Source organism: Pundamilia nyererei, unplaced genomic scaffold (assembly GCF_000239375.1).
Source record: "Pundamilia nyererei isolate P.nyererei 1_Seehausen unplaced genomic scaffold, PunNye1.0 scaffold00010, whole genome shotgun sequence".
Classification (NCBI taxonomy): Eukaryota; Metazoa; Chordata; class Actinopteri; order Cichliformes; family Cichlidae; genus Pundamilia; species Pundamilia nyererei.
In genome coordinates, this window is record NW_005187411.1 from 3,463,290 (window position 1) to 3,480,612 (window position 17,323).

Consider the following 17,323-nt stretch of genomic DNA (forward strand, 5'->3'; position numbering starts at 1 on the left):
GGCTCGAACCGGCAACCTTCCGATTACAAGGCGAACTCCCAACTCTTGAGCCACGATCGCCCCATTTGTTAAATAATGAGTTAATGGTGATTAACCAAATCTCACTTCAGTTTCACTGACCACACCCAGGCTTCATTACTGCTAAACCAGATGAATCATGAAATCGGTTAAATAGAACCAGTCTGACAAAGTGAAGTAGACTAAAATACCTCAAAAGCAACACATCATGTAAAAATTTGAAGAAACAGCTGAGAAAACAAGTCACTGAAATCTATCATTGTTGAAATGGTTACAAAACCATTTCTAAGGCTTTGGGACTCCAGTGTATTACAGTGAGAGACATTATTTACAGATAGAGAGAACTTGGAGCAGTGGTGAACCTTCCCAGGAATGGCCAGCCTACCAAAATTACTCCAAGAGCACATCAGTGACTCATCTAGGAGTTCACTAAAGAACCCAGAACAATATCTAAAGAACTGCAGGCCTCCCTTGCCTAAATTAGGGCCCGTGTTAATGATTCATGATAAGAAGGAGACAAAAATGTGATCCAGGAGAGAGTTCAAAGAAGAAAACCACTGATGACACAAATGAGTCTCTCACATTTATTAAAAAAACATCTTAATGATCCCCAAGAATTTGGTGAAAAATATTCTGATTTAAAACCAACACAATATTTCATAAAAAAGAACATCATACCAACAGTCAAACATAGTGGTTGTAGAGTGATGGTCTGCTTTGCTGCTTCAGGACCTGGATGACTTCCTGTAATTGACAGAAACATGAGTTCCGCGTTCTACCAGAAAATCCTGATGAAGCAAGTCCAGCTATCAGTTCATCCACTGAAGGTCAAGCACATGTGGTTTATGATCAAAACACACCAGTCGACTTCTAAACAGCTAAAAAAAAAGAAGAAAAAATCAAGGTTTTGAAGTGACCTTAAATGTAACATGTTTGTCCTCTAAATTAAAACGTGGCATGGCTAAAGTCAAACAATTCCACAAAGAATAGTGAGCCTTAATTCCTCCACAGCGATGTGAAAGACTAATTACTAGTTATCACAAACACTGAATTGCAGTTCTTGCTGCCAAGGCTGGCAAAACCAGTTATTAAGCTTACTTTTTCACACAGGTTTGGATATGTTTTTGTTCTTTAATAAATGGAAAGGTTATTTAAAGACTGCATTTTGTATTTACTAGAGTTATCTTTGTCTAATGTATCTGTCACACAACAAAAATCAGGAAGGGGACTTTATTACTTTTTCATTATGCTGTATATATTGTTGGGATTCCTGCATTTACATCACCACCAAGAAAAAACAGGTTTAAAAACCCTGTCCTTCACAAACGCAAGGGTAATAGATTATTTCTTGTCAAAACTAATCAGCAAACTTTAGCTAAATACCAAACTAGACGGTTATTTATGTGTCATTCTGGGATAGCGGTGCCAAAGCAGACATAAAATCTAGTTAAAGTTATTTTGATGTCAGGTAAAACATTTTCAGTTTCAAATGACCTACCACTGAAAACCTGGGTTGCAAAGATTGGTGGGGTTAGGCCAATGCATGTTTTTGGTTGGATCAGGAGAAGTTTGCATGGAGGTCAACAGTCTGTGGAACAAACTGAGTGGCCAGTAATCCATGGATTTCAACAGCTTCTCTGCACATCTGTCAAACGTTACAATAACTGTATGAAAGAGAGAGAAAGCCTTGTTTCCTCCTTCAAGTGAGCCTTTAGAAAAATAGCTTCTCGCCTTTAAACTGAGAATAAGCCCTGATCATTACAGTATCACATGAATTTTAGTTAATGGCGATTTTACTAGTGTTACATTCCCCTATGCTTAGATTCTTTTGAGTTGCTCTTTGATACAGATGAAGCAGATCAAGTTGTACCAAAAAAACCTTTTATTATTGTGCTGAGTATCAGTGCATATTTCCCGCAGGTGAGTTGCGGTTAACACTGTGTGACCGATGTGCACACATTGTGACCCTAATTATTTTCTGTAGTCACAATTTAACCACAATTTCCTGACTCCTATGCAGGTTATCTGCCGAAAGCTGTCAGAGAGAGCCGCAGTGTTTTCACTAACTTATTTTGAAAGCGCAGCAGACTAGTTGCCTAACTTTATCACTCATACAATCATTCACTCAAACAAGGACAAGCAGCTGTGTTTACATGGCCCTGCAGTGGTCCAACCAGAAAGAAAGAATGGCTCTGGCAAAGGAATGGAGCCACGAGATCCATTCATTCAAAGAGGTATAATTGCCGCCATTAAATGTTACTGTCACTTTCACATTGCAGCTTAAGTTAATATTCTGTCTTGTTCCAAGTCTGAGTTAATGATTCTTTCATGGATCGTTAGCGTGTTTGAAATTTAAAGCATGAGGCATGAGCGGACTGTGTGGCAGGCAGTGTAGTCACTGAACATTCACAGCTTCTGTTCCATCCCGTCAGCCATGAACGAAAGACAAATGATTGCTCGTCAATGTTGTGACAACAGTTTTCTCTCATCCATTTCCTCCTGACACATTGCATGAGGTGAGAAACTACAACAAAGCCAAAACATTGGCACACTGTTATCCCTGATTTCACAAAAGGATGTCTTGCAAGCACAGGTTTGGCCCAAACTTAGTCAGTGGGTTGGTACATCTTTATTGTAGCACGCAGTCATAAAGATTGCCTGTGTTAGAGGTAAAACAGTGGGCAGCTGTTGGTATTTTGCAGGTAGAGAGGACTGAGTAAGAGCTGTGATACTGCACTGTCTCGTTCTTCACGACACAAAAAGCCCTCTCTTCACAGGCAGCGGGGAATTCCTCCTCACAATGACTCTTACTGTTGAACATCACAAAGTGTGTGTATCTACGGGGAACAGATCCAGTTAATGTGGATTTCATGGGTGTTTTGGACACTTAAGCTCTCAAGCTATACAGGCCAAATCTTTCTGGTTCCCTTTTAATTAATAAGTTAGTTAATAAGCACATAGAGTGAGGTTTAAGGTAAAGTGGCTTCTTACTTCCCTGTCATTCCAGGTAGGAAAAAAGACACAAGGAAATAAATCAAATTCATACAGTGTAGTAGACAGGTAAAGAGGCGGGACCGTTAGCTGTTAGCTGATGCTTTTAAAAGTTATGAACCTTTTTGTGTAAAACAGTCAAACAGGAACTAGAAAGAGACATATTTCTCCCACATTATGTTCTCTCCATTGGCCCCATGTTTAATCCAGAATGTATTTAAAATACTTCTTCTCATAGAGGACCCAACGCAGTCCTGGCTTACTTGTGGTTCCCGGAGTTGAAGAATGGTAGGCAGAGCCTTTAGCTATCAGGCGCCTTTCCTGTGGAAACACCACCTAATATTAAGATGAAACTTGAAGCTTTCCTTTTTAATAAACCTAATAGATAGGGCTGGATCAAGTGGCTCTATTGCTATAGACTTTTTGTGCTGTTTCACATAGTGTGTGTTTCTCTATTCTGTTTTTTTCCCCTTCTCTCTCCTTCACACCCTCAATCATTGACTGCAGACAGCTGCACCTCGCTGTCTGGTCTATTGTCTGGTCTCTTCCTGTTATAAGAGAGTTCTTTCTTCCCATTGTCACCAAATGCTTCTTCACAAGTCAAGTAATTAAGGTTGGGGTTTCTCTCTAATTTTATAGGGACTTTACTTTGCAATATAAAGCAGCTTGAGGTGACGTGCTGTAAAGGGATGCTATATAAATTGACCTAAAATAAACTGAGGGAACCTCCACACTCGGTGAAATTCAAAGGTTTTAGCACACATGGTGTTTGGATCATTCATACTGGACTGGAACCAACACAATGCCAACACAATTCCAATTAAAAAGATGTATTCTTCTCTATGAAATCTGACCTGCATCTTTTATACTGTATGTACCGGTGTTCCAGCACAGCGAAACACAGCGACACCAGCTCCGTTCATGTATCTAGGTTGCCGACTGTTCTTTCAGCCCATTGGTTGAACCGGGACAATGTGTAGCTCCTCAAATGAAGTTTACTTACACTTCCTCACAAAAGAATAGCTTCCAACTTGCTTTATTGTCATAGGAACCTCGTGGTCCCTGGGGGTAACATGAGGCTGGATCCTGAAGTGTTCTTGGCACAGGTTTGGGACAAGTCTAACCAAGCTGTTAAATTATTGCTTGTACAAATGTTTCCCTTGTTTCCAGCTGTTTGAATGGATCTTACAGTCCAACAATAGAAGGCTGGTACACACACACCCAATACCCTTTGAACAGGCACATTGTCAATTTTTAACTACATACATGAAATGTGTTTGACCAGAGATGAATGCGTATCTGATAAAACTGAAACGACAAACTTTGCCAATACTCACACGAGTACACACGAGTAGGGCCATTTGTTCTGTAAAGGAGAGGAAGTGACAGTTTCAAATGACCTACCAGTTAAGACATAAATCTTAACTGGAGGAATAGAAATGTGTCCACTATATGCTGGCTATGTGGACAAAGTGTCCCGAGACGCCCACTGGAGACTGATTTTGAGAAGCGGTGGTCATGGGGAGAGCTGGCAGCTTTGGAGAGGATTCTTGCTTTTTGATCAGCAGCTCCAGCACGCCTAAGGGACGGGCGGAGGGACCTGAAAAACCAGTTGCCTGACATTATTACTTTCAGCGAGAAGCAACGTGGAGCCTCCTCCTCCTCCACACTCTCCTCCCCTTCTTCACATAAACACTGTGATTCACAGAGAAACCACACACACTCTCTCTCTCTCACACACACTCACAGATATCCGTGATTGTTTCTGAACTCTCACGCTCTCTCAGTACATCTGACCTGTATGCTTGTACCTGTGCCGCCACCACTTTAGCTACATTTGGGATTTATTCTCCCCTCCTGGAGTTGCTCACCCGGCTCTTCGACTCCCTGGTGTCTCCCTCCCCAGGCCTGCTGCGATTCTGGACTATGCCCCCCTCAGTCAGCTGAGGGAGGGGGCTCTTGCACTCCCATCCGGAGAAGGCTTGGGCTGAAATCAAAGAGAAGGTGATCGGGTAGGTCACACTAACCGCTGCGGTTTTCTTGCCAGATAATTTTTTTTGTTTTGATGTAAACTCAAAGAGTAAGAACTCCCTTTCCTGTTGAGTGTTTCCTGTTCTGGAGCGGGGGTTCTCTCAGACATAACAAGAACATAGGTGATTCTCAGGTGAAGGGACAAAAAAACAGCTCACATACCAAAGATCTCTCATGTATAGAAATCTGCTTTTAGTGCTAAAGAAGTGGACAAGTTTGAATTGGAATTTAAAAAAAGAGTCATTTTGACCTCTCATTAGTATCAGGCTGCATATCACCTATTGATAAGTGACTGTTTGATGGAGCAGCTGCCCTTATCTTCCCATCAGCTGGCACTATAATTGCAGGTAAATGTGATCGCACATTGTGTAGTCCTGCTGTACCGATTCACATGATGACGGTTTATTGATTTAAGATTTGTCATCTTCACACATTAAGCTTCTTCTAAGTGTTTAATGCCTGTGTAAATCTACCCAGCTAAAACAGATATTCAAGTTTTAATCAGGTTGAAACATTGCTCGAAATGTTTCCTGTTATTCAAGTTATTCAATGTGATGTGGTTTGATTTTATTTTGCCTTCTGTGATTTTCTTTGTTTAATTAGAAGATTGTGATCCCAAGATTGAAGTATAAAAGAGGTTAAAATGAAATTAAAATGACATATTCACAAATGAACTCTGTGGCTCAGTAGGCTAACTTCAATTGTATGGACTTTCTTGTGTTGTCACATTTAACTTTGATGAGCATTGTCTTATAATGTGCTTTGTTAATACAGCATTAGCAAGTCACACCGCACGTACCAGCAAAGCAACACTGTGACAGAAAATGAACTTATATAGAAATCTATTACAGACCAATTAGAAACAATGGGATTTTCATCATGGCAATGATGGATTAATTCTATGTCGTGTATCCAGTTAGAAGGAAAAGTGTGTTATACAGCGCTAAACTCTATTCTGAGCAGCAGCATCTTAGTCATTTAGGAAAATTATTCATCCTATTATTAGATCGTAATATTTCTGAGGAATCCTGAATGAGTAATCAGCACTTCATCTCAGACAGTTTGTGTAGGTTTGTCTCCTGATAATAACTCGATTTTCTAATTAACGATTTTAATTAGAAAGTGTGTTCCTAATTAGTGTAAATACTCCCAGAGAATGTGTGAATGATGCTTTAACACTCCTTCAAGTGATTGGCTATTTTTTGCAGCTTTCACATTTGTAAACAAGCAAAAAAAAAAAAAAAGAGACACTGAGTTCAGCATTCAGTCTGTGCAACTTACAATCCATATTTGGGTATTTCATTGGGCTTAAATGCTTTTTTTTTTTAAGTTCACACTTGAGAAATGGCTTGTTAATCCCCTCACACACTTCATTTGTCATGCTTTTCATGGCTGTGTAGAATACTCTTCACGCTAAGGAGCTGTTGTGCAAACTTATCGTAGACTCATTGCTGAAGGATTTATTGCCTCTATCTGAAACCAGTTTAGTGTGATTCTCACTACAAATACCAAATTATCTGAGATTGTTTGGAATTTGGCTTTCAAATTTATCCACACATGGATCTACATTTTTATCGTCTTTGGGGTCTGTCCAATGACTTAACAAGTGTCCTGCAGTTATCTCCAGCATTCACACCTTTACTTTCATGGCACGATCACTTCAGCTTTACATGAATAACAGCAACTGTTCTCTGTTGCAAATTTCTGTGCTCACTGACTGGGCTCAATAAAAGTCACAGTAAAATCCCTATTTGGTGTGACATCTGAATAACCAAAGATATGAGAGGTTTACATCAGAGATGATCCAGGCGAGCTCTCTGCTGTGACTTTAGGCCACATGTCCGCTTTTCTAAGGAAACAATCGGGGCCATCTATGTCTTGTTAGCTTGCTTCAAAGTGACTGCTCAAATATTGACTCCGACAGCCGTTTGAAGATTGTACTTTGAATGTACTTGTGAACATGGGTCGTGCGGGAGACTGCGTTGTTTTTAACGTCTGGGTGAGCATCTGCAGAGGTGGAACGAGTCAACAGCTTTGTCTGTTCATTCCCTCATAAAAAAAATAATATTAAAAAAAAGGAAACTAAATTGTTCCCGTTCTGCAACGAGTCCACTTTCTGGACAGACCAATAACCGGCTTGTTTACTCAGGGTGGAAGAAAGGATATTGAATTTGCAGTGTTAGTGAATAGCTGCAGTTTGTGGAACAGCAAACAAACTCTTATTACAGAACGGAGAAGATTGACCGACGAGGACACGGATGCTGACGTCAGAATCAGTGGTCTGTTGAGATTTAGTTTCAGATTCCTTTACTTTTAAGAAACCAGAGTAAAAAAAGATGAGAGGGTCTCTTGCTACTTATGTCCTATGTCTTTTAAAAGATTATCCTGCTTGTGTATATTAACTGTAATATAGTTTCCCTGTGGGGGGGAAAACAGATTTTCCACGCTCTGGGGTTTGCAATAAACATAAAACGAGTTAACGTGGATAAGTGAATTAAGTATTTAGAGCTCAGCCAATATAGTATATAGATTGGCAATATCACAGCTACTACTGACAAATATGTTGTTCATTGTGTCCCGATGCAGGAACATGATGAAGGAAAACATACTTGGGCTGCTCTAGAAACAGTGTTATCACATATTTTACATCATAGCTGAGCAGGCAGAAATGAATCACTGAAAAGTCAATAAACAATGGCTGCATCATTTTTACTTTTCAGTATTACATCATAAAAATGAAATGCTGAAAACTGACACTTATAAAAACACAATGGTTCAACAGATCATAAACGTTATGCATTCGGTTGGATCTTGGGTTTAAATCTGTGAAGTTGAAGTGTTTTTTTTCCTCCATCCTGCAGAATCCTGGCCAAGCCACCGGCCTTTACTGCCACTCGTGTTTGAATTAGCTCGACTGATTTCCCCTCTGTTATCTTGACAATAAAGGATGTATGTTTATGGCTTATGGCATTTCCAATATGTGGCTAACTTGATCAGCTGATTACACTGTTTGGTTTGTACACCAGGAATGTGGTAGCCAGTGACCAAGCTATGAAAGGACCGGTGTTGCTTTAAAATGTTTACTGTAAATAAAAAACGATCCGGGTTCAAGCCAAAAATCCATCTGCTGGCACCTGTTATATGTTATTTAACTAACCCTGAAGAGAGGATATTCTCTAAGATTTACAATCAAAATCAAGCCAGAAAAGAGATATTATACACATAAAAATACACTTGGACAATTAAATGAGGTCATTATCTTTTATCACAAGCGTTCAATCATGGTAAATGGCTTAGGATAACATATCTTTTGCAATTTGTTCTACTCAGGGAAACGGCGCCATGATTCATTTGCCATCAAACTCGAGTTTTGTCTTCTGGGCAGTTCAGCCGAAGTAAAGGAGTGGGTATAGGATATAGGATGACGATGTCTGCACGTGAATTAGTCAAGGTGTGTTAACATTAGGTGTTTTTCCTTGGCTGAGGGCTCTCCCAACCTCTGCCACATAGCACCCATCCTAAATCTAAACTGCAGCTCCTGTGATGTATTACTTACGTCTGTCAACACACCTATTCCGTGAGAGGCGTCACACCCACTGGCTACTGAATCACAAGCATGTGCAGTTATGTAAAGAGATGCCTCTGTACCATGAAAACGCCAAGTAAAGAGGGTGGTTAAGGAGTGAAACGTTTAGTTTAAAATTACAGTACAGCTATTGGGGAGCTGTCCCAGGGTGTAACCTATGACAGCTGCTTTGGGCTCCAGTCTCAAAACAGCCTTTGACTGGATAAGGAGTTACGAAAATGGACAGATTATGTTTCAACTGTACAAAAGATGACATTAAGTCTCCATCCTGGGACAATAAATGTGATCTATCTTTGCTTAATCCGATCACCTCTTTTTGATAAAAGCTGGTACACATCCTGCTGCGCTGGTGAAGCCATTTTTTTCGACAGCACATTTTTGATTGCCTCTGCAGACAAGGCAGCTTTGTAGCACAACAAATACCCGTAGCTCTACATTTGAACCTTAAAGAAAGAGCTTGTTCTTTCTCTCATGGTAACTTATTCTATAATCACCAAAGACTCAGCTATGATAAAGGCACTTTTAACAAATTGATTTAATTAGTACACCTAGCTTCTTCCCATTTAAGCCAGTTAACCATATTAATTTTATTTTTTTTTCCAGTAAATGAATCCAGACCTGTTATTCCGTCACGTTCTGTTAATTTGCTGTAAACAACTAATGGCAAAGAACTAATGAAGACATAATAAAGGATTAGAAGCTAAAAATACAGCACAAGTACTTTAAAGAAAAGAACTGTAATTGTGTTATTTGCCACCATCTGGAAAATGTACACTATTCTTTTTACACAGTGGGCCAATAAATGAACAAATACAGTAATAATACTTCAAAGGAAGATATAGTTTAAAACTAACCGTTGAAAATACAGTACTGTAAAGAAAAATACTATAGCTATCAATAAGGTACTTTTTAAACACACACATTCATTTGAACTTTTTGCCTATAGGAACAAAAATGACTCAACTGGTTACATAACCACGTCATCCCCATAGTGTATTCCCTACTGTTTCCAAAGCAATGGTGTAACTGACCTTACACATCAGACGATTAGTTAGCCACTTATCAGAAGCTGTCAACACAGCAAACAGCTGACATGATGTATGCCATTATTAATCTCTTTGCCTAATAGTATGTCAACACCTGGAGAGTCATTTATGCAATATTTGCCCGGTGGATAAGACGTAAAGTACACACACACACGTATCGAGTACAAGTTTCGTTACTCTATTCTCAGAGTGTGACTACAGTTCTGATTTTACTGCAGTGAAAACAATAAAATCACAGTTTAAGCCCTGACCAATTTTTGGTATTTGTGACTTTAAGTGTCTGTGCATTCGTGTCCTTGAGGTTTCGCATACACTATATGGTCTGTAAAAAGACCTTGTGCAATGCTTCCAGGATGTGCACAGTGGCTTGTAGGTGAAATGTAAACTCGAGCATGATGTTTAAGACTGAGCACAAAAGACTGCACTTATCCATACACTTCATGGGGGAAACAATAATCTAAAATCTCATAATCTCTGTAAAGTAGGTAAAAGAATGAATCAGAAATGACATGTCCAGTGTATACGCAGCGCTGGGGTGATATTTTCCGTACTTTACTGTGACTATAATTGATATGATATGTGTCAGGATGTGTGCGTGGGATGATCTTCCGTGTGCCAAGATTTTCAGCTTTTTATAGCTGATGCAAATTTTTATCCGCTTGTGCCACCTGCTCTGATTGTGCCGCTGTGCCGGCAAACACGCTCCTGTTAAAGAAATCTAAATAGTTCTGTGATTTCAGCCTGGTAATTTTAAGATTAGTTAATGAGTGGTGGAAGTGATTAGGTCAAAAAATGTCAACTCATTATAAGATACAAAACCACACACACACACAAACACAAATAAATGCTATCGTAATGTCGGCACATTAAATCTTCCACTTAATCACCGCCTCATTGAGTCACGCTTGGATGACTCACTGAGCTCACTGTGTATCCTTTGGTTTACGTTGCACTGCGTGAAAAGAGGATGAGGAAGTCCAGTGATGACGCCAGCGTGCTACAAGTGGAAACAAAAGTAGAAGTGATATTTAGAGGATGTCTTTATGGAAATCTATATGGAAATCCATTTTATGGAAGTTAAAAAGTTTGTTCGTGTCAAGTTTGCTTTGGTTGCGAGATGGTGTCGCTGTCCTTATCAGTGTCAGGGGAGAGATCAGTGACAGGGACAGCCCTGACCTACAGCTGTGATCTGATTGTTTCCTGGAGTTTCTGGGATCATCCCACTTGACAGAGGATCTCTTCGTGACATGCTTGCAAAAAAGTAGATTAGATTGCGATCACAGTGTTCTGAGTACAATAACGAAATCACACAGGAGCCCTGATTGTCGACTTGCAGTAAAATAATATCTGAGGGTGACTCTAGGAGTCATGGCTGAGAGATCGCTAATCTATACCTTTTCATTTCTAGAACCTCGTTTGTAGGAATAAACGAATTAAATTTTAGCATCAGGAACTTCATTTTGATAAAACAGTTTGCACATAGTGGGGGTTTGACCATTACATAAGCATTAATTTTGGTAATTACTAATACTGTTACTTTAGCCAATATTTGGCATTGTGTGGTGAGCTAATAAGTTTGTTAAGCACTGTAACTTGAAGACTTTAGTAAGCACTATTATACTTATATGTTGTAAAAGAGAATGTGTTTTTTCAGTTAAAAATTTATTCATGTTTATTTTGAATCTGACTACGGGAACTTTGAGTTTTGAAAACGTTAGGAATGGGGCAGGATTACCACCACGTTTAACAGCTGAAACTAGAAAAGCAAATGCTGTGCTTGGAACGTAAAATGTTTCCCCATTCTTGCTTTATCTAAAATGTTACCTGCTTATAAGTACAGAGCCTCCATTGTGGTAATTTTGATTTATTATATGCCAAGTGTTTATGTAGGCTGACAGGTCTAGATTGCAGACAGTTCATCTTAGCGCCGCGCTCTTTTACCACAATGCCATGCTGCTTTATGTATGCGGAAAATGTGAAAAATGGATTTGTCCTGCTGAAATAAGAAAAACAGTGTCATCTATCTGATTGGCAGGTTATGTTGCTCTTAAAAGTAGATCTCATTTATCATTACTGGTGTCTTCACAGATGTTGACTAATGTCACCTTATCACCATGAAAGCATCCGGCTTCTGTAACAGTCCTTGTTCTCTTTAGTGCCAAGGATGTGATTCCTCACACCACAACATAGTTTTCCACCTCACTTCAGTCCATTTTAAGTGAGGTCTTAGTCATTAAAGATAACCCTAACCCAACATTTTGGAGAAGGGAAAGACTGATTTTTATGGAAATACTGAAAATGGATTTTGATGTGTGTCAGTTGGGAAGATTATTTTCTTTGTTCCCTGATTGATGAGAGAAGGGAATGATGAAAAAATAGTTGAATATATTAAAAAAGCTAACGGGAAAAATTGAAAAATTGAAGGGAAAGGTCAAAGTCAGGGAATGGGATAATTAATCATTATCCTCTAATTAATATAACTGAGGATAGGAAAGGAAAAGGGAGCGAAGGAGGACAAAATTTAGTAAAAGGGAATTAATAGGAAGTAAGGGAAGATTTGATTTTTGGAAATGGAGGAAAAGACACAAGAAGAGGAGGGGAAGGTTAGGCTTCAGGAAATGAAGGAAATGAAGAAGGGGTAATGCTGAGGTTAGTCCAGTGGAAGGAGGAAGAAGAGATGAAAAGGTGGGATTTAGGGTTTAAGAAAAAAGAAAACAACATAAAAGGGAACTTTTTTAAAAAGGAGTGGAAAGAGGATAAAGGGAAAGGGGGGAGGGAAGGCTGATATGAATGAACAGGATCATTTATAGAATATAGTTAGGAGGAAAGGAAGGAGAGGGCGCAGAGGTTTGGGATTTTGGTTGAAGTCATCTCTAATGATGACTTAGGCCTCAGAGGATTAGTGCAGTGTCACCTGAGATACCACAATCCTGGCCATTCTCTGCTGGTTTTTGTCCTTGTTTCTCTAGATGTTCTGAATCTTGTAATTATATTATCTACTGAAGATGATGATTTGCACTTTTGCGTTGGTAAACATTCCTAAAATGTGAAATGGCGGACCGCTGCCCACATTTGCTCCCCTTGTGCTTAAAAAAGTCAAAATGTTACAAAATGTGATAATGTAAGGAGGTGTTTATGCACAGGAGGTGCAGGGTATATGAAATAAATAAATGTTAAGTACCCCAAAACGAGAACTGTAGGGCAGGAATACAGGAACGCAGTACTGGGTCATATTTGTGCTCTGTTTTTTCAGCTTTGTTCTGACTGCCTGATGAATATACATCCCTGAAACAACAAAGGCTCTGGCAGACATGACAAAGCCTGGCATTACCAGCCAGTCAATCAGAAGCATGAGAACCCAACAATCACATCCTGTCAGTCAGTTTAATATCATTTGTTTGTGTGAGAAATCTCGTCAGAGACGAGTAATGTGGCTGGCAACATATTTTCTGCTTTGACTGCTTCAGTAGACTGTGTCGTGAAATACATCAAAGATTTTAAAAACGGAAAAAAAGGTGTGCATTTTGCTCTCTTATCTTCCCCTTACCCCCAGATCTGGTTCTGCCAGAGGTTTCATCCAGTTATAAGGGAGTTTTTCTTTCCCAGTTTCGCCAGGTGCTTACTCATAGCCTTCAATAGGGGACGGCTGTTGTGAATATATATAAATAAAACTGAACAGAAAAGCTTTATGATTGCTAGAATCTTCTGGTAACACAAATCTTGATATTCACTCGTACTTTTTATTGTACTGTTCTGGTGAGGTTTGCCATTCTTGTGGATGCCATAAAACATTCAGTCATTACCAACTTTCCCTCCACTGAGCGATCCATCTGCTATTTTTATTCCCCATCTGTTCTTCTACATTCCTCTTATTTTCTAGATGTGTTATAAATCTATTGCAGAAACGGTTTAAACCTTATATTTCTCTCGAATGAATGTAGTGCTGTTTCAGTCTGTGGCTGACGTGATACTTTTTGTTCTTGGCAGGTTATTCCTGAAGATGCAAGCTTCAACCGTCTCACCAGTGACCAACACTACCGTAACTTCGAACACAACCGCTATCACCAAGTCCAAAGAACAAATACTCATTCAAAGTAAGAACATCATCTGTGTGTGAGCTCCAAACTGCAGCGTCGTCTTGAACCAGACATCAGTGAAACACATCCTTGTCAGCAAGGTTTTGTTTTTTTGTAGACACCATGATAGTGCTTTGAGTTAGATAAGAAATAATCAGAAGAGCCGGTCCTCAGAAATAAAAACCCACTGCGTCATAAAGTCTAATCTGCACATTTCTTATGGGCTTGGCAGACAAGTATTTGGTAGAAAATATTTACCGTCGTCTGTTTACCTTTCAGTGATATGGTTGCTAGGTCACAAGTCATTATTTCTGGAGGACACACAAAATAAGTTGGACCATCACAAGAAGGCGGAATGTGTATAAGACGGCGTAGCTCATAAACCAACTGTCAGAGAGTTCATTGCTCATCTTTCCTCTCTTCTGTGTCTCTCAGGTTCTGGCGCTATGATTGCTGTCATTGTCATTGGCATTATTATCATTCTCGCCATTTTACTCATCATCCTGAAGACGTACAACAGGTGAGACGACATTCCTCGGACACAAGGCGATTCCTGCATACCGAATGTTTCAAGCTGTAAAGCAATGTTGCTATTTTTGTTCACATCGTGGAAGACTAGAGAGCTGCTTCAGCTTTTCATCTTGCTTTTTTTTTTATCACGTTCCGTTTGAGAGATACCATAATCTTCTTTATCAGATTCTTATTTATTCTCTGCCTGTGGTTCCCTGACATTTTGACGAGGGACTTTTCCCCTATAAAGTGGCACAACCTGACGTACAGGTCATATCTATCTATATATCTGATTTGCAACCGGTAGCTAGAACCACACAGGGGCATTCCCTTCTTAGATTGTTTAACTTCAATAAAGACACATGAGAGGGACTTATGACCCTTTGACAATCTAATATATGTAATGTAAATGAGATTTTTATTTTATTCATATAGCTACTACAGTAAAAAGACAAAAGACTGCCAAGTAAAAAACTGCTATTATTATGGAATTATTACAGGAATCACAAATTTAAAAGAAAAATCTATAAATTTGTCTTCCCAATGTCTTTGTTTGTTTTTTGTTCAGGCGGACACGTGAATCCAGACTCCTGGGAACCAGTAGAAGTTCAAAACCTCGTCCGAAGATGTCCCAATCTACAGTTCAAAGCAACTTTCCGCTGACGCCCGTGGGAATCAGCTCTGTGTCAGGGAGCATCACCAACTCAAACCCAGCCTCAGAGAGCAGCTTCCGGCTGCCCAGAGCAGAGCTCACCAGTGCGGAGGGGAATCAAGTTGAGCAGTTCAGCACCAACAGCGGGTCCACCGTGGTCACCATACATGAAAATCCATCAATAGAAAACACATAGCACCAAGACTGCGGTTTAGTCTCAAAACAGGCACTGACTGATGTGTTGTTACATATTGTGCTGACTGAATGCTGTGGAAACTCAATCTGTGACCTTGTCACTGTTAAATCTCCAACAACTGGGCCACTGGTAGAGACTATAAGGATATCATGAGGTCTTTTGGGTGTACAATTCAAAGATGATCAAAGCAGCACTTGAAAGAGACACAAGGGAAATGAAGGATCTGAATACGGAAATTTCCTTTTGAAGAACTTTGGCTAAACTCAGTGTTCAGAGAATAGTCATTGCTGTTTGTGCTTTTTGCTGATGTTGCATTACTGCTAATGAAGTAATGAAGTAATGTGTAGTGTGGACAGCTATGGGCCTATGGCTGGATAATGCTGGTCTGGCGATGCAAATTTATGTTTTCAAGAGGTTTTTGAGTAAACGTAGAATTCATCTAATTGAAGGCATGGAAAATGATAACTCTTTTTGTAGTTGTGTAATGGACACCCTTTATGACTGAGAAAATGTGTTAATGTTCCAGATTTATTTTGAGCTCTATTAACTTTACATCATTCTGTACTTGTGAGCAGTCACACATTCACAAAAATCTCAAAAATATCATTACGTCCTTTTTTCTTTCTTTCTTTCTTTCTTTCTTTCTTTCTTTCTTTCTTTCTTTCTTTCTTACCACGCAGAATGAAGAGACCTATGTGAAACAGCTTGTCAGCCTTACTTCCTGATGTGAATCATTTTTAATTTGACATTAAAGTATTTTGCACTTTATTCTCTTTGGTCCATGTATTTGTATTGTTTGTAGATGTTCACTAAATGAAATGAAGTGAAAATAAAAACTAATATTTGTAGTAGTGGATTGTCTGTTTATTACAATGAAGTAATTAGCACAGAGAATAATAATAGTAGTAGTAGTAAAAATAATATTTGGAAGCGGAAGAGTGAGTCCCTGCGCCCTCTGCTGGTAGTCTCTGGAAAAGTAATGACTGGAAAGCCTCGAAGCTGCGTTCAAGACGGCAAGAACTGTTCGCAAACTCCAACGACCAGAAGCTGCAAATGAGAGAAACAGTCCTCACCAATTTATTTTTGCACATTTCTTGGACAAGTTTAAGGATTTGCACTGTAAATTCTTGCACTATGAATTTATTCGTTTGAATAATGTTCGCTAACAACTGAAAACAATCTTGAACGCGACTTATAGCGACTGTTGACAACCAGGACGATGGTGACCGTAGGTGAGTTGGCCATAATCTATTGTTTCCCTTAAAAATCATATTAGTTGTCAAGAATTTGAATATTTCGTCTGTATTTTCATTTTAAATGTATATTTGCAAGTTTCCACCTCCTCACCAGAATTAACAACGCAAAGCTAAACCAGGAGTAGTTAGCATCTTACTACCTATGCTAAGGAAGTAAGCTCGTTTTAATGTGTTGCAGTCGAGCTGCTGAGTCTCCTGTTGGTGTCAGTGCTGTGGGGCTGCACCAACCCTTTCCTAAAGAGAGGCACCGAGGGGATAGAAAATGTGACAAAAACCAGCAAAGTGGCACAGCTGCTGGCGGAGCTCAGGTTTCTCTTTCTTAACATCAAGGTAGGTTTTGAGACAGCAGATTCGCGCATTTTAATAGATTGTATGTTACTGTAACTGGCTCAGTTGCTCCCTCTCCCTTGTGTTGCTCTACAGTACCTGGTCCCATTTCTGTTAAACCAGAGTGGTTCAGTGGTCTACTATTACACACTTTCAACCACAGGTGAGACCTAGCACAAGTGTAGCCTGAAACACCAATGAGAACTTACCAATAGAGGTGTGCGGATCGGGCCAAATATTGAGTGTATCGATACCAGCGGTGGTATTGTATCCGATCGATATTTTGTTTCTGTGTTAACTAAAGTGTTTTAGGGTTTTTTGGAAATATATCTCAAACATGCGCTATGAAGAATGGCTGAACCCTTTTGTATTGACTGTCTGTTTATTTATAGCCTACAGCATAATTAAACAACAGAAGTTGACCCAAAGTGCTTTAGAGCCAGGTACATTTACATTCCAGGGGCCCGTTCTTCGTACGTCGCTCACTACATCCAAGATCAAATGACACATCCAAGACCAAACCATCGCGCTAACCGTGAGCTCGCTAATCCGGTTCCCCGAACACACCTGCTGTTGACGATTAGTACAGCTGGACGCAGTAATGTGACATCACTGGGTGTCGTAAAAGGGGCTA

The 17,323-nt window shown here is 39.6% G+C and overlaps 2 protein-coding genes across 2 annotated transcripts in view; both read left to right on the plus strand.

The window, feature by feature from the left end:
- Positions 1 to 4,745: 4,745 nt before the first annotated feature.
- ncmap (non-compact myelin associated protein) lies at positions 4,746 to 15,688 on the plus strand. Its single transcript, XM_005723852.1, has 4 exons — positions 4,746 to 5,021; positions 13,660 to 13,766; positions 14,184 to 14,268; positions 14,827 to 15,688. The coding sequence occupies exons 2-4, from the start codon at positions 13,673 to 13,675 to the stop codon at positions 15,104 to 15,106; spliced, it is 459 nt and encodes a 152-aa protein (XP_005723909.1). The 5' UTR covers positions 4,746 to 5,021; positions 13,660 to 13,672; the 3' UTR covers positions 15,107 to 15,688.
- A 390-nt stretch (positions 15,689 to 16,078) lies between these two features.
- tmem234 (transmembrane protein 234) overlaps positions 16,079 to 17,323 on the plus strand; it is a 5,641-nt gene continuing 4,396 nt past the window's right edge. The window contains exons 1-3 of the mRNA XM_005723853.1: positions 16,079 to 16,338; positions 16,541 to 16,692; positions 16,786 to 16,852. Coding sequence (XP_005723910.1) covers positions 16,326 to 16,338; positions 16,541 to 16,692; positions 16,786 to 16,852 — 232 coding nt within the window. The 5' untranslated portion in view covers positions 16,079 to 16,325. The remainder of the gene's footprint in view (positions 16,339 to 16,540; positions 16,693 to 16,785; positions 16,853 to 17,323) is intronic.

Bases quoted from the DNA above. Each gene is read 5' to 3' on its own strand.
- ncmap (XM_005723852.1), top strand. From the start codon at position 13,673: ATGCAAGCTTCAACCGTCTCACCAGTGACCAACACTACCGTAACTTCG. The intron at 13,767-14,183 runs GTAAGAACATCA...TGTGTCTCTCAG, and splicing joins AGAACAAATACTCATTCAAA to GTTCTGGCGCTATGATTGCT. The intron at 14,269-14,826 runs GTGAGACGACAT...TTTTTTGTTCAG, and splicing joins ATCCTGAAGACGTACAACAG to GCGGACACGTGAATCCAGAC.